Source organism: Streptopelia decaocto, assembly GCF_964273445.1.
Source record: "Streptopelia decaocto genome assembly, chromosome: 14".
NCBI classification, from domain to species: domain Eukaryota; kingdom Metazoa; phylum Chordata; class Aves; order Columbiformes; family Columbidae; genus Streptopelia; species Streptopelia decaocto.
Window position 1 is genome coordinate 7,462,595 of NC_138669.1, and position 25,546 is coordinate 7,488,140.

The 25,546-nt window shown below is 44.0% G+C and overlaps 1 protein-coding gene across 1 annotated transcript in view; it reads left to right on the forward strand.

Annotated features, from left to right (window-relative positions):
* The window catches only part of NKAIN4 (sodium/potassium transporting ATPase interacting 4), a 46,927-nt gene that overhangs the window by 17,945 nt on the left and 3,436 nt on the right, over window positions 1–25,546 (forward strand). Inside the window, exons 2-6 of the mRNA XM_082065819.1 lie at window positions 4,723–4,860; window positions 5,346–5,426; window positions 13,056–13,253; window positions 19,718–19,778; window positions 22,812–22,896. Coding sequence (XP_081921945.1) covers window positions 4,723–4,860; window positions 5,346–5,426; window positions 13,056–13,253; window positions 19,718–19,778; window positions 22,812–22,896 — 563 coding nt within the window. The remainder of the gene's footprint in view (window positions 1–4,722; window positions 4,861–5,345; window positions 5,427–13,055; window positions 13,254–19,717; window positions 19,779–22,811; window positions 22,897–25,546) is intronic.

Here is a 25,546-nt window from a genome sequence, read left to right on the forward strand (position 1 = left end):
CAGACAGGTGTTTAGTATTGTCTAACAAACTGTTTGAAAGAACAAAAAATAGAGATATTTGTGTTCAAAACCTAAATAGATATATTTTTAAACTATACATTTGAGACTTTTTAGTTTCCTCCTGCTGTTTCAGCTAGCTGCACTTCAGTTTTCATCCTTATATCATGTCTCACAGAGGCAGCAGTACTGTGACTTTGCCCTGAACTCCAGCCATCAACCATTGCCCAGCCAAAATATCTCAGGAAACCAATACAAGTTTTTCCCCAAGAAAAGACCCGTGACCTTTTTCAGTGAAAGTCTTGGCTGCTCCGATGGTGTTTACGCAGTGGACAAACAAAGAGCATCTTCTTAAAAAGCAAAGCGGTTGGCAGAAAACCAACCACTGCATCACAGCATTGGGCACTGGCCAGGAGCCCTGGACATCCCGGAGCGCGGTGGCTCCGATGGCTGCAGCTGAGGCTCCTTCTCACTTCAGGCTGGAGAGAAGGTCAATACAGGGGTTTAATTAGTGAATTTTGTCTGTATTGAAGCTGTAGATGGGCACACAGGGGTCCAAGGCAGCACTGAGCAGGGGTGCTGGAGCAGCCTGTGATGCTCTGTGTCCTTATAGCAGTGAAAGACAAGGAAAAGCAGAATTTTCACTTTGCTTTTTTATAGGCCAGTGGGAAATTGTCTAGATTTCTGGATAAAACGTTTATCCTTCTTTTTTGCAGGAGTATCTTCTTTAAGTCCTGGCTGGTCTATTGCAGTAGGATCAGCCTTTCCCATTTATTGTGTGCTTCTAAATTTATTTCAAACACTTAACTTCAAAGAGAAATCTCTCATTAAAGCTGAACTTGGAAAATGTAAAAGCGAGGTTGCTTGCAGGAACAGATACATATGGACACGTGTGCGTGTGTAGGCAGGATGTGTTTTTTGCGTATCTGTACCTGTCATTGGGCTTTCTGAGCATCTTTCCTGCACCTGTACAAGTCATGTCTGCATCTTGAAAGTGATATTTGTTGTTCTGTGTCACAATTGATTTCAGAAATGTAGTGAAAGACACAGATCCAAACCAAATAAGATTAAAGGCTTTAAAAGCTTAATAAACTAAGAAGAGCAAATCTAGCTGATAACAGGGCCTTGATAGTAGGCTGTAAAGGATGGGGAGTTAAAGGATTACAGGTGACTCCGACTTGTTCATCAGCATCACTGGGTGATAGGACTCTGTAAACTGCAGAGCATCTTCTCTACCTTTCTTATCTTCCCTGGCTGTATAAATGAATGATAGCCCAAGAGAGGCCTTTGGCTTGTTTGGTTTGCCTGGCTGACAATTGCTATTCTTGTTTCTCTCCGATCAGCAGAAATGTGCTTTATTTCAGGAGAGAAAAGTCTGCCATAACTCTTCTGATTTTAGCACCACAACAAATCATTTAATTTAAAGAATGAAAGGTAAAAATGTTCTGCAGGCTAGAGAAGCAAAAGAAGCAGAAGGAATCCTATTTTTAATAAGAATAGTCATAAAGAAGAGAAATTTGCCCTCCTGATGGAAAGGTCCTGTCAGCTTCGAATGGGTTGAAACCTGTGCCACAATCTGTGAAATTTCTCTTTACAGCCAATACCTCTAGAATGTAATAGGCTTTGTGAATCATCGTAAAAAACGCTACAGCAAGGACTTTACCCTGCAAAAACCCTGCAGCACCAAAGACGGCATTTCCCCTGCTCAACCAGAGGGATCCAGGAGGGGTTCGGGACGAGGGTGCAGATATTTTGGTACCTGCAGGGCGGGGCAAACCCTGACCCTGCCATTTCTGAGCCTGAAGGAACCAGATCTGGAGGGCACCATGAGATTATTTACATCCCAGCCCCAAATCAAGATCAGCTCCTCACAAACGTCAGTCCTGCTCACCTGCAAATCTCAGCAGAAATTAATGGATAAGCTCTGCACATAGACCTGGAGTGTAATGAGGGCAACGGTTGTTTATCTATTTGTTTTTAGCAAATATTTTCTTAATTATGTGAGGTTCCTGGGGGAAGAGGAACAAGCCCCAGGTAACTTCAGGCTGCATTTCTGATGGCTGGATTGCAGCACAGACTCACTATCTGCTTGTCAATAATACAGTGTTAGAGTTTCATCAGCAAATACGCTTGTCATAACACACCTCTTGCAGAAAACTGCTTTTATTTTTATAAATGGGGAAACAGCTTGTGTGAACTCACACATCACACAAAAGCAGAGTGGTCCAGCTCCTGCTCCCTCCACCGAACCAGCTGATCTCTGCGCCAGTCACACCTGCAGCTCCCAGGAACACAAAACCATTTAAAAAAAAAGCGGAGAAAGTGGCAAAGGAATGTAAATCAGAAGAGAAATAACCTGGAGACAAGGGTGACTGCAGTAAGGAAGAGGGAAGTATGACATGAAGGTAATTTCTGGGATCTTGGGGGGAAAATCCAGTGTGGCCAGAGACTGGAGACCTCTCCAGGAGCTCCCAGTCTGAACCAGTGCAGATAGGCAGGTCCATCTCCAGGACAGCTGGGTACCTCTCACTTCACAAACCAATGTCTTCCCTGGTCCAAACAAGCCAGGAAGCATCATGAAGCTATGGAAGGACAAGCCGTTCCCTTTTTATCCAGCCCTAATGGCAAATGTTGGTTTGTGAGAAGAAAACACTTGTCCAAACGTGGATGCCTGAGTGGGAAAATTCCCGGCAGAAGGCACAGGAGGGAAGGATCTGTCTTTATCTCCCATTTCAGGGCCTGAAGGCAGGAGGTGAAGCTGAGCAGAGCGTTATCTCTGCAGAACACCCCCCAATTGAGTCCCCTCGCTAATTGATGCTCTCTGCGGCACGTACTCCTGTGTTAACGTAACGCACAAAGCCAATTAAATGCCTGATTGGATGAAGCGGTCACAGTCAAGTGACCCACTGCCAGCCAGTCAGGAGTCCAAATTTCCAGATATCGTTAAGGTATGTGCGTTAATCTCCTCCTAAAAGATTAAGCATTTAACCTATTGCTGCTGTTTCAGATGAGATACAGAAAACCTGCTGTGCTGGGGGTGAGCGGGCTGGACGCCAGAAGGAGCAGACTTGCCCTGTCCCAGCCCCGCGTGTGGCCACACAGCTCATCTCACAGCATCTTCCAGGTGGTTCAAATGGATCAGAACCAGGCAGCGTGTGTTGCTTCAAAAAGAAGACTCATTATTTCGCAGAAGAGAGAGATTTGTTGACAACCATTCCCTCCCCACTCCCTGCACCCCTTTGCCAGTGAAGAGAGGTGTCAGATAGGGAAAGCTGCTTATTGCCATGTGGACTGATATCCCTTAGCCAGGGCTGCTCTAGATTCCTTTGAAATACTGATTTTTGTTGAACTTCCAAGGTGGAGTTGAGAATTGCAATGCCTTCCTAGCCCAAGAGAGGTGTGAAGGTGATTTCCCTGCTGACGCAGGAAGAAGAAATAATGGTCATTTAGTAGATGTGGCTTCCCTCATCGTGGCTTGACTGGGACCTGCAACCACTCACATCCTTGAATGCTTCAAGCCATTCCAGATGCTCCAGTGCTTGGTCCCCAGTTGCCATTCAAAAGCCAAGCCAGGAAAAGATGTCACATAGCTGATGGCACACAGTGGGCTAGGATGATCCATGGTTCACGTCTAATTACTAGTTGAATTAATGACTATCGATAGTAAATTGTAATGATTTATTTAGGTGTAAATACATATGAAATGCAATAATGCAACCCCAGTGTATTACTATGATACTTAAACACGCTTAAAAATCTTACTGAGACAGGGAAATCTCCTGCTGTGCCTTGGCACTAGCAAAGTCACTGGTCAATGGCGGGAGGTTGGATGCTTTACTTTAGTGAAGATAAGCAAAAAGGTTTCTCTGTGTAAGGCTGAGCACTGGGAAAAAACCTGCAGGAACCATTCTGCCCCCTCCACTCACTGTTTCACTTATAATGTTTAAAGGCGGGGAGGATGTAAAGGCTCCATGCAATTGCATGTTTCCTATGCTCTTTCAGCTCGGTGCATAACACAGCCCTTCCGATCCGGGTGAGCTGCTGATACGCAGATGACGGTTACAGATCAAAACCACATCTTTATGCAAATATGATTTAAAAATCAGGCCCAGCACTTCAGCAGTGATGGAGTTGTATTTCTAGAACATAGTACTAGCCTTGAACCATGTTGTTAGTGTGGGAGAGGAACACAGCCTATCCTCTCAGAAATTCAATGTGTTTGCAGAATTTCTGTGCTGGGTGGCAGCATTTTATGTGGGGTTAAGGTGAAGGAGAGAGTTTCCTCCTCTCTGTCACTTTGATGGATGTGTGCTGGAGAGCAGAAACATGAGGGGTGTCAGGAGTGATGCTGAAGGCTCTGACAAATGAGCTCCTGAAAGTCCTGCTGCAGCCATTTGAGCTGTTCCCATCCTGCTGCTCAGCCCTGCCCACTGCCAGGGCCACCTCCCCATGGCAAAGTGTTCAGAACGGGGGACGTGTCCCCACACGGGCACCAGAGCTCACTGGTCTGCATTCACTTAGCTGTCAGAAGAGATGGGATGAGTACGAAGTGGAAGGGGGGCATTTAGACACACATTCTGTCCTACTGACCTGGTTCACAGGCAATAAATTGCTTTGAGAAAGGAGCAGTATGTTCAGCTGCTGCAGTGATTTGCTCAGGGAGCACGTCAAAACCTTGAGAATGAACCCAGAAGCTATAACTCTTCTTTGCCTTCTCCCTTCCAGCTTGCTGCATTAGAGAGGCAAGTGTTCGATTTCCTGGGCTACCAGTGGGCCCCCATCCTGGCCAACTTCCTCCACATCATCATCGTTATCCTCGGCCTCTTTGGCACTATCCAGTATAGACCTCGCTACATAGTGGTGGTAAGTAACACCCATTTTGTTCAGAGCTATTGAAAGCCTTTCGCAGCCTTTGCTCTGGTGGGATATGGCAAATGATGAGGAACTGAGTAAAGCGCTTGGGAAATCAGGCATGAGCATTGGAAACAATTTAAGCAGGAGGTGCTGAGCTTGTTCAGAAGGCTGCACTTCTACTGTACTTCCAACTTGGAAGATTTCAGATAATTATTAGTAGTACAAAAGTAACCCTGAGATGCTGCACAACACAGAGCGGGAGAACTAGATGCTGGACAAAGGTACAGCGGAAGCTCATCTGTTCCCTCCAAACTCCTGCCCCTGTGTCTCTAATCAGCCAAAGAACCATCTGCATATGGGAAATAAGATAAAACAATTGCGGTGTTGACTCAGGGCATTTCACTGCCCCCAGCTGCATCGCATATATATATAAGCTAATTCTAGTGACTTCCTAATATTTATTACTTCTCTCTCCCCCCTCCATTCCCTTCTAGTACGCCATCTGGACTGCAATTTGGGTCACCTGGAACATCTTCATCATCTGCTTTTACTTAGAAGTGGGAGGGCTCTCAAAGGTGAGTAGAGGATTTATGGGTCAGGCCCAGGCTTTGTGTTTGAGGAGGTGGAGCTGAGTTGTGGGATGTGTAAGGTCTGTGTAGTAGATTGAGTGTATGGGCTCACTTGGACCAAGGACTTTGCTGTAGTTCCATACCTGACCAGCTCCTGATGTTTTTGGGTGGTGTTGTTTGTTTTGGGTTGTTTTGTTTTGTTTTCCTAATGCTGCTAAAGACCTAGTGGCCAAACCAGACAACATATTTCCCATTGCACCATTTGGGAGAGGCTTTTCTCTCTGCTGGATGGACAACTAAGCAGAGGCATGCTGGGGAGGCTGCTGCATCTCCTCTGGATGTGGCCTCACAGGTGGTACAGCTTCCCTGTCTTAATTCTTCCTTCTTAAATACAGTAGTACTTATTTACGGCCCTTGGCCAGGGGTGTTGTGAGTTAATATGTGAAGCTCTTTGAAGACTAGATAACCTAAGTATTGCTGTCTGCTTAATGAGGGGTGAGTCAGGAATAACAAAAATGGGAGGCAGGTCCTGAATTAAGCCTGGGCTGTAAGCAATGAATTACTGTTGCTGTATCTTAGCAGACTCAGAGCAATTATAGGATACAGGTTCATTTTGGAGCACTCTACATCTGGCCTAAATTCCCAGGTCATACATCTAAGTTGCAGTCATAATTGGAACTGCGCTGTGGTTTTCTTATCAGGCCTACAGCAAGTTGTGAGTGACAGCATAAATCCTTTGCAGATAAGAAAATGTAACTTCCTAATTCCTCAATCTCCATTTCTTTTCTCAATTATCCATAGAAACTTTGAGAGAGTTCTGGGCCAAAACAGTGATTACTCATGGTCTGAAAGCTCAGCCTGAGACGATCTTTGTGTTGGCTGTGACCAAGTGAAAAAAAGGATTTTATGTAACTGTTCAAAAGCTTCCTTCTGTGGAGGAAATATTGGCTTGATAAACTGCCCTGGGAGCTTCTCTGACAGCCAATGTTTGCTTCCAGCCAGCTGATTACTTGTGTTTACTAATCCCAACCTGCTGTATAACACATTGGGTTGCTGTTCTGCAATTCAAACAGAGCAGCAAACTCCTTTCTCCGCTACAGAGGAGCTTCAGCTCATAACCTTGCTCTGTGCTGTGGCTCATTTCAGCAAAGCCAACAGAGAACCTTTATTTAGCCTATGGGGTGACTCTTCTAACTGAGAACTTCTGTACTGCAGCCCAGTTCTATAAAAGTTGTCATCGACTCAGTGGATTTCCCTCTAGAGATGCAGTGAGAAATTCCTGTTGTTAGTTTGGCAGCAACTGGCAAAAATGTGAGAGTATTTGTGCTCATTTGGTGGTAAAATTCTTTACAGCCTTGCCTGTGTTCTTAATGAGTTATTTTCATTTAAAACGGCTGTCTTGTAAGAAAAGCTCATGAGGCTGCTTTGTTTTCTCCTTCTCCTATTTAACTGAAGTTATTTGGGGCTATGTAATGGCAAAACAAAACTTCACATGGTAACAGAAGATAGACTTAAAACAGGAATGAAGGTTTCTGTAGGAAAGCATGGAGATTTGCAGGATGGACTCAAGAGTGATGTTGCTCTCTTACTGCATCTCTAGAAACCTGATCCAAAGCCGGCTGAGCTCTGCGGGGTCTTATTGACCTCTGTAGTCTTGGGATCAGACCCTGGAAGGACAAACCTCACCTATGGGGGTTAATGGCAGAGGAGCATGTATCTCTGCGGGACCTTGGGAGAAGCTCTCCTTTAGTTCCTAATAAAAAAATCAAAGTCAAAGCTTGTAATTAGCCTGGCAATAAGCAGGGAATTTGTAAGTATTAGAAGAGCAGCTTTGGTGGAGCGAGGCTGATGGAGCTGGTCAGGCAAGCACTAACTCATTGACTACTAGACTAAGCATGAAGATGCTGGGGAGTGTTTTGGACGGGGCTGTGCTCCTGTGCACGTCCCTCAAGGGGCTGGTAGCTCTGAGGAAGGTCTTGGGTGCTGTTTTTTCCTTTGATTCCTGGCGAGCAGCATTCCTGCTCGCCCCTCTGTATTCCTGACAAGGGCAGCCTGCCAGGGAGATCTCTGTCAGCAGCCAGCTAATTCATCATGACAAAATGCAGAGAGGGCAGCGAGCTAGAAAGAATGGAGTTTGTTAACTTGATGACTGGTAGTGACAGCCCAGTGCAACTGAAACAGGTGATAACTCAGGTCAGGTGAGAAGGAGGAGAAAGGATCCAAGTGCTTTTGCTATAACAAGATTAGAAAAAGCCTGGAGAAATGAAAAAAATGTGGAAGCAGTTGTGTGCACTTCTTGCAAATAATTCTTTGTGCTCTGGGGCCTGGATCTGGATGTGCAGTGGTGGGGGGAACGGGGTGCGTGCAGGGCTATGAGGGGAGCTCAGACGCTTCTCCTCATGCCCCCTTTGCTTTGGGTGCCCGGCTGATCAAAAAAATAGAAACCAGGGGCTGCATGGCTGTGGGGTCTGAGGTGAGGTCCCATGTCAACCCACGAGCAATTTGGCAAAGGGGTTAAGAGACCCCCCAGTTATAAACTCTGTGTCATCAGTAGACTATGGACTGGTAGGTGCATCATTGTCGAATTGCTGAATCACTTCCCAACACTTCCCGACGTGCTTATTTACCCTCCAGGTTCCTCCAGCAGTGTTTGCTCTCTCCTGGCTATGGAAACCCCAAGAATGGCTATTCTGGCCAGACCTGCTCAGGGTAGTTATAACTATTTGCTAACCATCTGCCTCCTAACCTCTAGTTATAACTATGATGAGTTATTTTTATTGAAAAGGAAAACTATCTTTCCTGCATTGTGAATCTATTCTCTACTTCCTGGAAGGACTAAACTGGCCTGATTTTTCTATCCTGTCACTTTTTTATCTTGTAATTTCTTCTTAGTAGGAATAAGAGTGTGGAATATGGAACAAGCAGAACTTCGTTAGGTGGCCAGACACAAATGGATCAGCACAAGTGTCTAAGAAGCCCATGCCAGCTTTCCTCTAAGTGCTTTGCCAACGAGCAGGCAAGAGATGGAGCAATCTGGGTTTGGAGGGTTGCTTCTCAGCACTGGCAGGGAGATGATGTTTCTCTGAGCAGCTTTTGGCAGCATCACGGTGCTGACTTGCTCTGCTCATCCTTCTGAGCACACTTGGGGGAAGTGCAGCCTCTCCAAAAGTGCCTAACCGCTGCTCATGGGGGGTCACAGCTGAATTTCCAGATTGCTGTTCCTCCTCCTGGCCTGTGTCTGTTCCATCACCCTCTTTTCTCTTTGTCTGTCTGGCCATTTGGTTAGGTGAGTTGTTGGGAGCTCTCTGAAGTTTCTAGGCTGTGCTTGAAATAACATGTTAAGCTACTCCCTGTTTGCTTGAGTGTGAAGCACAGTCCCTCCTGCAGCCACTAGGTCTGAGTTAATTATTAAAATCCTGCTGTTAAGACATATGAGCATCTGTCTGTCCAGCTGCCACTCTGATTGACTCTTCGTCATGTACTTGAGAAATGTTCAGAGAGGTTTGAGGAATTGGTGTTGTGTATTTCAATGTATTCCTTTGTCTTTTCCCTCTGGAATTACTCATCTTGGAAGGATGTGTGTTGGGTTTTTTTACCCTTTCTTTAGATTTTCTCTTGACTACCCAGTGCTTTGATCTGAATCCAGAGCCGTGGTGTGGTCTAAATCTCCTCTTGAAATGGAAGCAGCCCTTATTAGTCAGATGGGGGGGGTTATTTATATTCCAGAGAATCTGGATGGCATTTTGGGATGACTTTGTACCTGCAAAAATAATCTGAGGATGGATAAATGCATGTGTGATTACAACTGTCCCTCAACTCCATCTGAATTTTGAAACTGGAAGCCTGGGATTTGGCCTCTAAATGCTGTGGCATTGTCAACAAGCCTGCTGGGAAACAATGAAAGTGGTTCTCTGTTGGCTCAGGGTATCCAGCTATTCAGCACACATGACTAAAAGATAAACGTTATGTTTCCTGTTTTGATAGGAAATATTTAGAACCAAAAAGACTTAAAATTATTCTGCTCTAGGGGCTCCCATACAGGGTTCGATTTGTTTCCAGAGCCATTAGCTTGCTGGCTTGCCTAATAATTAAGGAAATCTGGGGGGAGGTGGTTCAGAAAGCTGTTAACAACAAGAAATAAAATCATCTCTGATAGCATCCCTTAGAAAGCCATTTCAGAACAGCTTTCAGAAAACTGTTTAAGAGGAGCACAGCTGGCTCGGTGGGTGTCAGGGGTAGGTGTGAGCTCCCCATGGGACACCGTGGGGTGAGGCTGGGAAGGGAAAATAGCCTATAAAATGCAGGTACTACAGTTTTAGTGCTGTTTTCTTCCTCTCACGCTGATAGCAAATGGATGGCAACCAGGTGCTGCAACAGTTTGGAGTGATATGTGATTTTCTGGCTGGCTTTCAACATGCTCCTGAGAAGAAGCTGGTGTCACTCTTTGCTCATATTTCTCTCCAGGCTGAAGGTTAAAGAGGAAGCGATAGCCCTTAAACAGCAGCCTGTCGAGAGCCGGGGGGAGTGTGGTTACACAGATCTCCCCCTGCGGCAGGACTCACTTCTGGGCATGATTAACAACCTGCATACCCCTTCTGGGAGCATTTCGGTGTGTTTAGACTTCAAATGTGCTGCAGAAAGGTTTTGGGAAACAGCTGTTTCCTAAACTTTCTTGCAACTGTTTCTCTCCTGATTTTAGCACACTGCTTCTATTTTGTTGTTTCATTTATCTTCAACCACCTCCTTGCAAATGAAGCTGGCAAACCGCAGGAGACACCCTGTGAATTTTTTTGCCAGTCTCCCAGCAAGCACTGAGCAACTGGAGCTCAATCAAGTGATTTTTTTCCTTGAACGCTCTTTTATTGTGCCCCATCAGCCCAGGTATCCTCCAAGGACACCCAACCAGGGACACAGGCAGAGGAATGACATCCCTTTGGATGCTGAGACCCTTTCATTCATGCTGCCCTCGTGCCCTGCAGTGCTCAGACAGACGTTTGTTCAGAAAGGTGTCTCTGTGAACGTGAGGGCATCCACACTCCCCGTGTGCCATCAGAGTCCATTTTACATCTGTGAGATGGATGGCTTGTCTGTAAGTTGTTGTGGTGCTTTTAGAATCCAAATGTGCAAATGTGCTCAGTTTTTCCAATCTGTTCTTAACTGAAGTATATATATACACACATATATATATATATATATTTTTTTTTTTTTTAATGGAGCTGAAGTGTGACTGTAGGCAAAGAGCAGTTCATCCTGGTTTGGACCTACTGTTCCTCCACCTGCCTCCCTCCAGCCCAGCACCTGCTCTGCTTTTTCAGGCTTAATTCACAAGCAAGCTCAGCTTCTGCAGCAAAGTTAAGCCAGAGCCAACTCTATAAGGACTGACAAAAGGGAGATTCAGGAAGGAAAGCAGCCAGTTTCTTACTTTGCCAAATCCACATCGATGCCTCTGGAAGGAGCAGAGAAGGCACCAAAGGGGCTTTTTGCATCAGTGAGGCAGAAGGTTTGGGAAGGCGCCATCTGTGAGCTGGGAGAGGGAAGCTCCGGGGACGGAGGTTAAGAGTAGATCCCGTGGAACAGCTTTGTTTCTGTGCTGACTGAGGGAAGCCCCAAGCAAATAAGCAGGAATTGAGTCCTTTTTGTGAGAAAGATGATTCTTCCCTTCCCTTCCCTGACCAGTGGTGTGTGGCTTGTGAGAGGGCAAGAGCACAGAGATCTCTTGCTGGGGAAGATCATATGTCTCAGAGCATGCAAACTTGGGAGAGAAAGAACAAGTTTTGCAGAAAAGATGTGATGTAGTGGGTATGTGGGATGCCTGTGGGCCACTGAAGAGCAGTGCCCAGCAGAGGGAGCAACCCAGACTCTTCTGCCAAAACTGTGAGAAGCTGCAAAACTGTTTCTAGAAATGCAGATAGCACAGCACCTTGTACTGTCTGCACTATTGTGTACATGCCAATCTAATAATTATTCCCTATAGCCTTTAAAATGCAGATAGCTCCCTTTAAACTCCCAACTGTTAACAGAGTTGTTCCCTGTTGTCTTTGCTATTCAGGCAGCTTTTGCACCGGTGCCACACTTCATCTCTGTGCCCTTCTCCATCTACTGTAACACACATCCCATCTGTTGTGGTGATTGTGTCGGCAGTTTGGCAGCTGTCTTCTCATTTAATTGTCCACATTTCTTAACATGTGCTTCCTGCAGCATATTTTAATAACGGCTCTGCAAACTGTTTTTGAGTATCTGTGGTGGAGTGGAGGGAACCACACAATGTGCATAGAAGGGCAGTTGGTTTCTGGTCACAGGTTTTCTGGCTGGCGTTCAATTTTTCTGCTCTTGTAACTCAAGTTTGCTTCTGGAAACAAACATGAAGACACAAAATTGTATCTGCAGGGCTGCCTGGCCAAGATCCCTATATTGGCTGTGGAGACAAGTCTTCTCTCCAGAGGGTAATTCGGAGCAGAAGCCTGGATTAGCTGCTTTGAATCTGTTTTTCCCTCTTGACTCTACAGGGAGCTGAGTCAAAGGAGCTGCCATGTGATGTTTCCCGTGTTGGGAAGCTTGAACATCCCAAGCTCTGCTGCTGTTCTGGGAGCCACTTCTTTCCTATAGGGACTGTGTAAGACCCTGGCATGAGCAGTGTGAAGTAATATATGGATTGGTGCTAAAACTTTTAGTAATGGTTAACTGGGGTGTCTATATCCAGTACCTATTTCTACCCTGTAGAGACACACAGATTCTCTGCCTGATCCATTTTATAATGTGTCCTTTAGAATAAAACTGTCAAGCCCTTGCCCCATTTTGTGGTCAGAAGGGGGAGTTGATTCTGCATCAAAGTGACCGTGGGGCTGCTGGGGCACCCGGCACTCAACACCGTCTGTGAAGTGATGTGGCTGATCTGAGCTAGTTCTGAGCCATCTTTTACCATCTGCAGGGAGGGGTTTGCCATGTCCTGTAAGCTCAAAATCCAGAAGCTCTCATGGGTGCTCCAGCGAGTACCACTCTTTTTCCCAAATGTGAGGAAAGTGTTGTCATTTTTATTATAAATGAGCTCCCAGTTGCACACCAAAGTCCTACACTATGTGTGTAACCCCCACCATGGCATGTTTTAAATTATTGAATTAGCAAAGATGAGAAGAGCAAAACAAAAAGCCTCTCTTGGGGTAGAGATGATAAGGAGTTGCTGGGGAGGTGTTTAAAAGAAGCTGCAATAATCACCGAGAGGTCAGCTCAGCTCCGCTGGGTAACCTCATCTCAGGCTGACAGTCAGTAAGGTCAGCAGAAGCACCACATGTGAAGAGTGTGGAAGGAAATTAGACAGGCATCGTAAAGGAACTTGTTAGATGTGTTAAATGCTGGGAACAGAGGAAGAGCTGTTGGGTTTTGAAACTCACCTTGGGGTTATGAAGTTCATATTTCTCAGTTCTGTGTGCTGGGGAGCACAGAGACCCATAACACATGATTCTGTGACAAGGTGCTTAGTGCTGCCTCATTTAGCTTTTTCTTCTAGATTTGCAAGGTTAATCTCCAAACCCCAAAACAGAGCTCTTTTCTGGGTACAGGAACCACTAGCGAAGTGGTTCCTCCACCTGACAGCATATCCAGCACTCTTATGGAGATCTCTGAAACTTTTCTCTTTAGGACAGTGAACTCTTGACATTCAACATCTCCCGGCACCAGTCATGGTGGAGTGAAAATGGTCCTGGCTGCGTAAGGAAGGAGGCGTCAATGTCTGGCATCAAAGGGCTGGACAGCCATTCCTACGTCTCCGTGATCGGCTGCGCCCTGGAGTACCGGTACATCGAGGTCATGCACAGCTCCTTCCAGATCCTGATCGCGGTGAGTACAAATCATTGAAGAGATGCTGTTGTTCTTTTTCCTGGCACAGAGGCTGGTCCATATTTTCCATCCCGTTTGGTATCATCTGTTTACAAAAAGCCTCTGTAAATTTTATTTGTTCTCCTATTCTCTCTTATGAACAATATTGCTTGAAAGAATTGGAAATGGATCCCAGCAACCTAACACCTGAAGCGATGCATCACATGCAAGCATACAATAACATATTGTTCTGTGTCCCTGGCCGGGGGTGGAAATTCATGTTTTGACAAGGACAGAGACCCTTCTGAGCAAGGATTTATCTTACTCCACATGCCTTAGAGATGGGGGGGAGCACATATGTGCACATTTGTTGTGAAGAAATAAAAGGGAGAAGATCATTATCTCCAGAAAATGAAAGAAACTTTAAGGAAGCAGAAAGCAGCATGTTTTCTTTCTGCTGACACCTAAGATACATGCACTACATGTTTCCATCAGCTCTTTCCTCAACAGAGTCTTCCACAGGCTTTTTAAAGTACTCCACAGTAATTCAATGTCCTTAATGTTCGCTATGAATTGTTTCTCACTTGTTTGCAAAATTAACTGAAACAAAATGGCCATTGTCCCCCTTGCTTCGTGGGTACTCTTGAATTTTGTAGCAGCATTAGAGTTAGCAGCCTGCATCTTCCTAATCTGCTTTGCTTTGTTATTTGTGGTTAAAGGCTTTAAGTACAAACGGACGTGGGCTGGTGAAACGTTCACATTTGAGCTTTCAGTTTTGGCTTAAAAAAGGGTAACATGCCCTGATTAAATGTTGAGGGGTAATGAACAGAGAAATTCCAAGCTGCTGGAGTGCCAAGTACTTCTCTGCACACTTTTTGGTACAACTTTCTACTGCATTTCCTATTAGATGGGATGATCCGTGTGACCCAGTGAACTGCAGGGAGGGACAGACCCTGGCTTCTTTCTTGCCATGTCACAAAAGAAGCAGCAGACAGAGAAGCTCCTGTTTCCTGAGCTGGATTGACTCCCTGGCATGTGTGCTGGCTCTTAATATTTGGTTAGTTCCCCTTCAGGGAAAATGATCTGCATTAAACTGTCCTGAGAGTCGCTTTGATGCGCATGTATGAGAAAAGCAAACCCAAGCATGCAGAAGAATAAAACCTCTTGTCTTTTAGAAAGGGCTGTTGGCTGGAACAGGATTGATGCTGCTGGTTCTTTCCTGAGTTTGACGACACAACTGACAGACTTTGAAGTCAGAACAACCCAAACTTTTAAAGTGCAGGAGTCTCTTACTGTTATTAGAGCATCCTCCCAAAATGCCTGGGCTGGCACCAGCCCCTGTGCCCGAGGTTAAAGTTTCAGCTAAAAAGTGGTCCTGACTTTGTTTTATAGCAACTCACTAATGTAGGCACATAGTCCTGAGCTAAGAAGTCATGCTGATATTTAGGAGTCTGTGTCTCCGGCAGTGTTTTCTCCTTTGCTTCTTCCCAAAGGCACATGACAATATTCTCTGTGCATCTGCAAAACACCACAAAGGGCCAGATGGGGAGACCGAGGAGGGAACTATAAGATAAAATAGGAATTAAGTAAATATTTTCTTTCTCCCTGAGATTTAAGTTGCAGTGGATTTTCAAATCCTAAACCCTGGAAATGAGGCTAAAATATGTGTATGCAAGAAAGCCATATGGGCTGAGCAGTGCAGAGTGAACTAAGTTTCTGCTTGTCCTGTAATAGAGTATTGAAGCCCCAGGCCTGTAACTGCTGCCATCTCTGAAATGCTCATGTAATTTTGTCATGTAGAGGGAGAAATAGAGCTCTTCCTCTCTGCATTGCTGAGGTAAGGCAGAAATCGAGCCTTTTCACATTCTCACTCAGACCTCGCCTGCAAACAGTCAGGCTGTCCTCTCCCTTTTTAGTCTCTGAGGGTCAAACTCTTTGATCCCTGCCAGGATCTTTTTCTGTTCCCTTTATCTCATTTTAAGGCAGATTTTATTACAGGCTGCTGTCCTTCCCAGAGCGCCCGTGCCGCAGACAGGCAGGGACACCAGATCAATAGGACAGAAAACATGACTGGGAACTTGAAGGCTCAGGGGATGCAGCGAGGGACGTGACCCAGTTCCCTCCTTGTCTGCCGTGCATTTGGAACCAGAACAGTCAGTTCCCTGTTAAGAAGGGCAAGGGACAGGCAAAACTCTGTTTTCTGTAGTTGTTTTTTTTTTTTTTTTTCATTGTTTAATGGTTTCTGGAAGTTGTGAGTGGGGAGGTTTGTGGGGGTTTTTGTATGGTGGGTTTTGTTTTGGGTTGGGTTTTTGGGGGGTTTAGTTGGTTGGTTTTGGGTTTTTTTGTGTGTGTTGTTTGTTTTCATTTTTGTGTGTGTGGTGGTGGTTTTGGTTTGGGGTTTTTTGTTTGTTTTGGGGTTGGTTGGTTTGTTTTAATTCCAGATACAGTAGTGTGAAATGCATGTTCTTTAAGCACTGCCCAGCTGTGGACCTTTTTGCTTGTTTTCTGGAAATACCAGTTCCTTGAGACTACTGAGGAGCTGTAGAGCACCATATTGTGTACCTGGGGTAAGGCTGAGTTCATCTCACCAAATTCCATCTCGCCTGCCAAAGGGGAGGGAAAACAAACCTGAACCCATATGGTGAGCACAGTGTCTGCTGTCAGGACTCCTGCTGACTATATTATCCTGCTCCTGGGCATACATTTGTAGATACATAAGGTCTCAGTCTGCTTTCGCTCTGAGCTTTTCTGTACTTCTTAAAGGCAAAAGCAACTCCTTTAAGCTGGAATGGGATCAGATTTGCGCACATCACTCACCATGCATGATACAGGTGGCTGTAGGTTTTCTCAGTGCTTTAGCACAGAAGATATTGGAGGGAAAAGCTTATTACAACAACATCTTAAAGTCTGTGCTGGTACAGAAATGCCACTATAAAACTAATCCTACCAACCCAATTAGGAAATGCAACAGCAACTAGTTTGTCAAAAAAAGAAAAAGCGGCTTTTTTTTTTTTTTTAATTTTATTTTTAATCCTAGCAAGGATTCATCTTGCATCTCCCCAACTCGCAGCCAGCAGGGAAAGGAGTGATTTCTGGTTTGGAAATACCTGGCATAGCTCTGGGCTGTCCATATGGCAGTTCTGGGAGAGGGGAGGGTTTGGCTTTTCCTGAGGCTCTGCAGAACGGGATGGAAATTGGAAATGTCTTCCCAACCGAGAGAGCTCGCTGCCTGCCTGCCTGTCTGCTGTTCACTCAGACTGACAGCTTGGAAGGTTCCCAGGAAGGCGGCGATACAAGCCCTGACAGCAGATGTTATGTGAGAAGCAACGCACGAGAGATACTTTGCTGTTGGCAGAAGCAAGATTTTCAGTGGCCGTAATTGCATCCAAAGAGTAAAGAAGGTCAAGGAATCAAAGGATTTTGGTTGCCTCTTTTTGGCCATCTGGCCACACTAGCTCTTTCACAAGCTGACTTTTTGCTTGCTCATAGCAGAAATCTCTTCATTTTCCCCCTCTAGTGTACACAGTTCATTAGTTCTGATTAGAAGTGAGACCTGGAATCCATTTGTGCTGAAGATGGAGACTCTGCACATATTCTCTGTAGTGGAAAAACCAATGGTGAGTTTTTCTATTGAGAGAAGAGCTGAAGAGCCCAGAATCTTCACTAGGACAGATGTAGGCTGAAGCAAAGACTTTACACGAGCAACACCTAAAATTTGCCCTCCCATCCTTCTTGTGTTTTGCACACTCACAGCCACCAGCTCCTTTTCTGTAGATCTTGCTGTAATTCAGCCCTCCTGGCTCCAGCACTTCAGTTCAATGCGGCTGTTTTGTGAACGCTTTTCAACTCACTATTAAAAAATTAACCTCAGATGACTGAAGGGAGAGGGATGTATAGACTTTTCCTTCTTCTCTTTGGGCACGTGTCTCTTCCCATGTCTCCTGCTCTGTTCATTTGTCTACAGAATGCTCAGGACACCCCAGCTCCATCCTCTTTTGCTGGGCAGCATGTGTGTTCCCAGGCTGTCTGACAGGCTGACTGAACACACCTGCCTACAACATGTGTTCCTAATAAAAACCTTAATCGGATACTTGTGCAGCCTGGAGGAAGCTGGTACTGAACATGTAGAACAAGTAAAGAAACAGCAGAGGAGGCTAAAGCCCAAGAACATTCTTTGGGGAATTAGAGCAATAGCTTAGTTTCGTTTTACATCACTGACGTTTCCCCTCCTCTTCCACCTCCCCTACATAACTTGCAAAGGTCTAAGAATTATCATTATTTCTCTGGTATAGTAGAGCTTAAGCCCCTCTTTTGTATTGAAATCGGCAACCAAGATGGAACTTTGAACAAGAGTGAAATTACTGCCAAATTCTTGGTCTTTGTGAAGCTTTCTGCCACTTTGCATGGCTCTATTAACCCGAAGTCCCTGCTCTGAGGTGTGATGGAAAATCTGGGGAAAGAGAAAACCTTCCTGGAGTTCTCTTGGAATCAGGACACACGTTCAAGATGCATCTTGCCTACTTGGATGTTTGTGTGTATGTAAATTGCATGATTTTACCGTATGTCCTGTAAAGTGGAAAAGTCTGGATCTCCAAACCCAAGAAAGTGTGGCCGCACTCCTGATTCGATCCCAGGGTGAGCACAAACACACTTGTGTTGGAGACCAGCGTGTGCAGGGGGGTGGTTCGACATCCTGTTGGATGCTGGGACTGCTTTAATCTGAAGCATTTTGTTTTTCCAAGAGTACCTCTAAGTGATGACATCAGTAGCTACCCCAACTCAGCCGATGAGCACTAATTGCTGATTACGCAGCCAAGGCTACTTGTGATGGAAGGACACATCTGGGACCACCAAACCTGCCCCAAACTGCAGAAAGAAAAACAGCTCCCTGGCTCATCTGTCAGCACAATACAAGCACTGGAAAAGAAGAAAAATCTCTGACTGTTCTGACTTTTTTTAAATATATTTTGTTTGTTTGCCTTTAAAAAGCAATGTTTCTACTTGAAGGCAATTCTAAAAGTCGTCTGGTAAAACTAGATTGGCCATTACATGTGGCTTTGTGGTTACCATCATGCCCAGAAGGAGATATATATATATATATATATGTGTATATATATATATGTATATATATGTATATATTTTCTGCACAAAGTCCTCTGTAGCTCATAGAAACTTACTATGAAGCAGCCCAGGTTTCAAAAATGTGCAGTGGGAATGAGTGGGAGCGACTTCTTATCCACTGAGGTACCAGGACGAGTTTCCATAAGGCTCACCCAAGACAGAGCTGGCTTGTCTTTCAGATGATTATAGAAAATTGTAAAAGAAATACGAGGTTTAGCTATGCTTTCCTTCCAACATGGTGTGTTTTGTCAGGGAGAGCAGGAGAAATCACAAATGCGTTATAACTCCCCAGTAGAAATCTCATTATCTTGCCTTTTGTTTTCTGGTGTGATGTATTTTTCTGTCAAATTAAAAATGAATGAACTCCACTTTTCAAGCCCTACTATGCATCATTCTGTCTTCCCTTGGAGTGAGTCACTGTATGTTACATTTTAACTCTTGTTCAAAAGAATTGAGTTCACAGTGGAAAACAATTACGTCTCACAATAACTTTACTAATACAGTTACTGTCAACCAAGATCTCGCTAAGTGGGGTGTTATGTAAAGATGTAAAATGAAGGATGGGGAGGATATTTGATTAACTTGAAGAAGGTAAAGCAAAATAAAGCCCTGTTGGAGTGAGGATGCTTAACTCCCATAGTACCAGAAGTTTGTTTTTCTATTCAGGCTGAGTGACAACTCGCCACAGAAACTGCATGAGGCTGTTCTGATGCTTTAGAGCTTCTGCAAACTACCAGCTAAGGACAGACCCACCAGACTACTTTAAATTACGGTTTTAATGTTCACTGGTTTTCTGCTGCAGAGATTTCCCTGAGCAATGGGTTGACTTGCAGGTTGCACCATGCCAGCATGGCTGTTCTTTGAGAGGCACCTACTGGTTTATTGCTCCTTCCCTGCTTCTAACTGGTTCCCAGGAGCTGACAATTTACTGCTAACCTATGTGATTTGTGAATTAAGACCACTGCTATCGTCTTCTGCCCATTTATTTTGCAGGTGCAATGCTTGTTCAGTCCATGCAGAAGGGTTTATCCTCCAAAGACAAAAGTAACCATAGAATAAGACTGGGATTTCTTCCCAATGCATTTTTGATCTCCAAGCCTAAGTTGCTAAAGATTTCAGTGTCTCTGAATGTTGCTGCCAGTACATCATCATTTTCATGGTTAACTAAGTTTTTGCTGTTCTGAAGGTGAGAATGGGTCTTGCAGGGTTTTAGTTTGGACTTCGCAGCAAATAGGACTCGGCTCCACCTGTACAGTAATGCTGTGAAGCTGACAGTAAATATTGGCTGTTGAAGTTGTGCCAAGTAGGTTTTGACCAGTCTTGCAAGACTGATGCTAAAATGATTTATTGTCTCTATTTTCCAGCTGGTGGGCTTTGTCTACGCCTGTTATGTTGTCAGTGTTTTTACAGAAGAAGAAGACAGCTGTAAGTATTTACCAACAGATAAGCAAAGCAAAGGCTTTATTACATTTTATTCCCCTCTCAGATGTTCATCTATCAGGAATGAGTTGCTACCAGACTTCTTTCTATCTCTCTATGTGATATGGCACTACCTACCTGTCAAGGATCAGCTATTTGTACTGTGGGATTTTTTTTCCTCAGATCAGCATGTGTTAGATGCTGTAATTCTGTTACTCTAAGCCCAAAAAAGCTTGGTGTTGGCTGTTGGTTTAGAGAAACTGGGCAGCTGCTTCTGTCTTCAAGCTTCTACAGCTTAATGCCACTGAAATATTACCATTGTAATTAGGAGCACCTACAACAAGGAACACAGCCTGGTACTCAAGCAGGTCACCTGCTGAGCATCATATGCCACAAAGTAGAGCATGAGATTTCTTGCCAAGAACCAACCTGACCACTTAATTTAAAAGCAGAGGAAGCCCTGTATTGTAATTACAAGATGGAGCTGACTCTCTCACGTTTGGTATACAAAAGAGGATATATTTTAAGTGTTATGACATGTCAGCGAAGAGCAAAGGCTCAGAAGAATCACGTGGGTGGTTGGGTTTCTGGGATCTATCCAGATATCTATAACCTGGTTACTTTGCCCTTCTAAAACTCCCTTTGAGAGCAATAATTTGGCAAAATAAGAATGGACACGTAGGGTTCAAATAAATGTGAAGGCTGATTTCTTTGGCAATGTGTTGCTTTTCTGTGAATTCTCAGCATGTTTGAAGAATGAGAAAATCAGTTTACTCCAGGTAAGGATCTGATCCAACAGCTTTGTATCCAAGTGGCACTTCTTCAATACATTTATTAGGTTTGTGTAAGTAGCTTTTTGTTTTAAAGAGCAGCTGGTGTGGATTTCAGCTGAAAAACAACAGCTTTGAACTGAACACTTGGAAGTATGTGACGAATGTTACACTCATGGGAGTGAGATGAGATAACGTTGCTTTTCTGACTTGTCCTCGTGTTCTTCTGTTGCTTCCCGTGTGGCTGAACTCACTCTGCTGACTTTATCGATCATTTGTTTGGAGCCTGGCAGTGCACTTAGCCAAGGTGTTACGTTATAAGTAATATTTTAAAATTACCCTATAGCTCTTATAATAGCTAAATAGCTTGAGCTCTGAGCCCCTTTTGACTATTGTGAAGTAACAACTTGACAGAGCTCATTTTTATAGTGGGGATCTGTTAGGACAGGCAACCGCATGGAAGGAAGCATTATCTAGAAACAGAGCTGTTAATTTCAGGATTGGTATATTTTTTTCCCACTAACAAATTCCTTTTCCCTCCGTTTCCCAGCTTGGAGTTAAAATGCCAGCTTGAATAATTAACAATGACAAACCATCAATATTTCACACTCACAGTGGTAGATCCTTCCAGTGACCCGGACAAATCTGAGCTGCGTTTTAATTTTCTCTTCCATTTGTGGTTTCCTTTAAATGTTGCTTTGATATGCAGCATGAAGTAATTATAAGTGCTGAGGCACATTAATCAGGAAGCTCATGCTAACGTGATTGTCATGAGAAAACACAGCAGTGGGGATCTACTAAAGCTGAATTGTGGGCAAGAATATTTTAGATGTGTTAATGCACTGTAATATCTCACAACAATGAACCACAGTTAAGAGTTTTTTAAGTAACTTGGATTTTGAGTGTTTCCATGGTTGGGTGCTCAGAAGACAGGACTTTTGTTCAAGGTACTAGATAGTTACTGAAAACTGTGATTCTTTAAGGTTTCCTAATTCAGACATTCCACAACTGAGCTAATATAGTTAGTATCTGCTTTTCAAAACTGCAAACTGTCTAGATTTTAAAATACTCAAACATATTCAAAAGTGGCTGAGGAAAGGTCAAGTCTCACTGGAACTCCTGGAAATTATCCCCCAAGTAACTAAGAACCTCTACAGGTTTTCTCATTAAGTGACAGTTGTTCCAAAATCACAGTATCAGCATGAATTGGTTAGATGGAATTGGTTAGAATATGTTGTCCCTTGGTTTGTAAATATATTTTAAGAGGTTGTTTTGGGTTTTTTTTCCAGTTCCAATATCGTTAGTAAATATATTTTCTATTGTTTTTTCACCCAAAAAATACTAAAACTCTTTAGCTAAAATTTAAAATAATAGTGCCACCTTCAGGAAAGAAAAAAATAATCAGGCATTTCCATAGTTCCTAAGACTCCCCAGTTATTTTTAAGTGGCTTTGGACTGGAGAGCTTTCACACTTCCAAACAAAATGCACTAACTTGGCACCAAAAAGTGATCTAAGCTGGATCTCTTGTAAAGGTTTTTGCAAGGTGTGGTAGGTCAGTCACAAATCACATCATATCATACCCTGACTGACCTGACTGGGTTGGTGAGCTCAGTAATTTAGACCTGGCCTAATTTCAGGGAAACTAAGAGAGTCTTGGAAAATTCTTCTGTGGTTACTAGGGGAATTGACACTTGAAATTTTCCTTGTTTAGTTGCATTGCCCTTGTGTGAATGCTGGAGAAGGGAAGCATTGTTCCTACTTGTATACAATTAAAAGAAATGGAGTTGGCAGGGGGGAACGTGAAAAATATCTGAGCTGAAGCTAATGAAGTATTTGCAGTTTTCCAAAGCTGCTGTTGTGTGTCCTGGGGGAAAGACAAGTGGGGCAAGAAAATTCCTATTTTACCATTAATATATGGCCTTCCTGGGGATTGCTGTGCTGCCAACTTCTTCTGGCTTTGCCAGCTCCATTCTCTCGTGGTGGCAATATCCAAGGAGGCCGAGCACACGCTGGTGTTTTTCTGTCTCTTGTGAGCTCTCTGCTTCAAGTCTTGCGCCAGCTGGATCTCCTCCTTGGCACAGGGGATCCCGGAAAAGAGGTCTGCGCAGGCAGAGACTTCCAGCAGGCAATCCATACCTGAAACATCACTTTTCTGTTCTCTCATTTATTTTTGTGTTATGCCATTGACATGCACCAACTTCTTTCCATTTCCTTTCAACTTTCTGGCCATGTTTGTTTGTTTATTTGAGTTTTGATTTTTTTTTTCAGTTGATTTCATTGGTGGATTTGATCCATTTCCTCTCTACCATGTCAATGAAAAACCCACCAACCTTTTGTTCAAGCAGACATACCTGTAAGTATCATCTCCTGTGCTAAGAGGCCATGCATGCCTCTTAGTCTGATGGCTCAAGGGTGCCACAGGTTTGGGTTTGTTCCTCTGGGTAGGCTGATTTCTCCAGCAGGCTTTTCAGGAATGGAAGGAATGAACAAGTGGACACCAGAGGGGTGAAACTACTGTCTTTTAGATCTGTGGACAGACAGCCATTAACTGAGCTCTGACTTATACATCTGTGCAATTTTGATCACTGACAACACCTTTGTCATCCTCTGATAATCTCATGGTAGCACCACAAAATTTGACCCCGTCTTGGGTACAGGGTCTCCCTGTACCTGCTTGTAGGGAACTCATAGGGTACAAAGCTAATGTACTGGTGAATTAAATTAAACCAAGTACTAGATGGTTTGTGTGCTGGATGGCACAGGTTTGCTCTTAAGGTGTGGGGGTGTTGTTTTTGTTGTTTGTGTGGTTTTGGTTTTTTTTGTTGTTGTTTTTGGTTGGTTTTTTTAATAAATTCTGTTGACTACAAGAACAGCAGATATTATGTGTGGGGCATCCCAAGAGTTCAGCTCAGAGCAGCAAGCGGAAAGGGGACTCATCCACAGCAGCTCCTCTCATACCACCCATAGACCCATCGCTGAGTTCCAGCTGCCACCCTCTGATAATCCCTCCCCGCTGCTGAAGGCACAAGATCACACTTTCACACAGTCCACTTAAAAGCTGGTTCTTAATAAGATTCTCAAACATAAAGGCCAATGTCATCTGTTTAATGCAGCAATAAGATATGCATTTTTCATGCTTTCTAAATCAAGCTGCAAGAAGGCAGTTCCACGTGCAGACATTTTTTAAAGCAGCTGCTAAAGGAAGTTGGTTTTTAGGAATAATATTGCTGGAGAGTCCTGGCAACAAGAAGGATGTGAAGATGGGGGAGAAAAGTAGGGCTGAGAGACGAAAAACTGCCCCCAAATAGATTTGTAGATGTGTCTCTTTAATGTAGCACAGACTTACTACCCACTTCGTCACTACAGCACAAGACCAGGAGAATGAGTAATTTTTGCAAAGCAGTTAAATTCCCTATAACTTAGGGGCTTCTATGGCATTATTAGAAGGGATGCTACAGGAGATTAAATATTGATTTCCCTCTCATTTTGTCACAGTGGGATGGAATTTTCCATAGTCTGCAGACACTGCGGAGCTTTAAGCAGCTCCCTGATTTACTGGGTTGGTGCAGCAGCATGCTGGAGAAACATCACACTTTTACAGGCTGGGGTTTGGGCTGCATTTTTCTTAAAATGACAAATTCTGTTTGTGAAAGAAGCTAGTACTTATAAACAAAGTAACTGTAACATGAACAGAAGCTAGCAATGTAAAACTTCCTTACACGGGTCTTGGTAAGATGGTAAGCTACTAACGAAGTACACAGATAATTTTGTTGTTCAATCCTGGTCTTCAGAGCATCACTTATCATTTGAGAGCTTCTGCCAGCACAATATAATATTTATTTCTGGCTAACAGGAGGTGAAAACAGCTGCTGAGCAGTAGATAAGGTGACCCGCTATAAATTTCACAGCAGCCACCAAAGAGCAATTTCTGTTGATTTATTTCAGCCTGGCTCTTGCCTTTCTTCCAGATGTATGAATGGGAGGGAGAGGAGGAACAGATACTCGATTCTCAGCTAATGATGCCATGGAGTTCCATGGAGTTTTGCAGTCTGGGGCACTGAGTGCCAGATGCCCTTGACCTGCTGCAAAAATCAGTTCACGACAACCAAAGGCTTTTTTTTTTGTATGTCCTGTTCAAGAAGATGCAAAACAACAAATACATCCAACTGCTCTTAAGTTTAAATTTATAGAACAGCTAGGGGTCAGGAACATGGGCTTTCTAGTTTTAACTCCTGTTTGTTGAAGGAAATGCTGGATAAAACCAAACCTATTCTACAACTACTGACTAGAAGCTAAATGCAACCATGAACCCCCATTTTCAGATGGCATCACCCTATTGTCAGCAGTCAGCTGCTCTCCTGATAATGCAATTCCCTGGTGCCACAACTCTAACAGAATCACTTTTCTTCATCCCCTAATGGCATTACCCTATTCACCCCAGTTTTATCTGTCCTTTTCTGATGAGATCACACTCTTTCCTCTCCTCCCACTGTGCTCTTTTTCCTTGTCCTGGCTTGCATTTTTCCCTGGTCTCTCTTCTTCATTGCTCCAAATTTATGAATTTTCATAGACCACAAGGCCCCACAGAACAATGACCTTGACCTAGACCGATGAGCAGAGCTTAAGCACAAGACCAACCCCTGTCTCTTGGCCAGAGGCACGAAGCAGCTGGACCATGCAGCTTTAGACTAGACTCCATGTAAGGGTCATCGACTTACAGATTGCAAGCAAGTTCTTCAGTAGATCAACTGACAGGGACAAGAACACAAATAACATTCTTAAATTCAAAAGAATTCAAAATCCAGACTGAAACTCTGGGGAAGAAACTAAACTCCTTGAGCAGTGTTTCCACCCCAACCCCTCCAAACTTTGATGCCCAGAATAGTTTACAAAGGAAACCAGAGCAGGGAAAAAAAAAAAATCTCACTTTGTTTTGAAGAGAGAACAAACACACAAAACAAAGTGCTTTTGCTTTTCTTTTCTAGGTAGACTTTTTCCCAAGC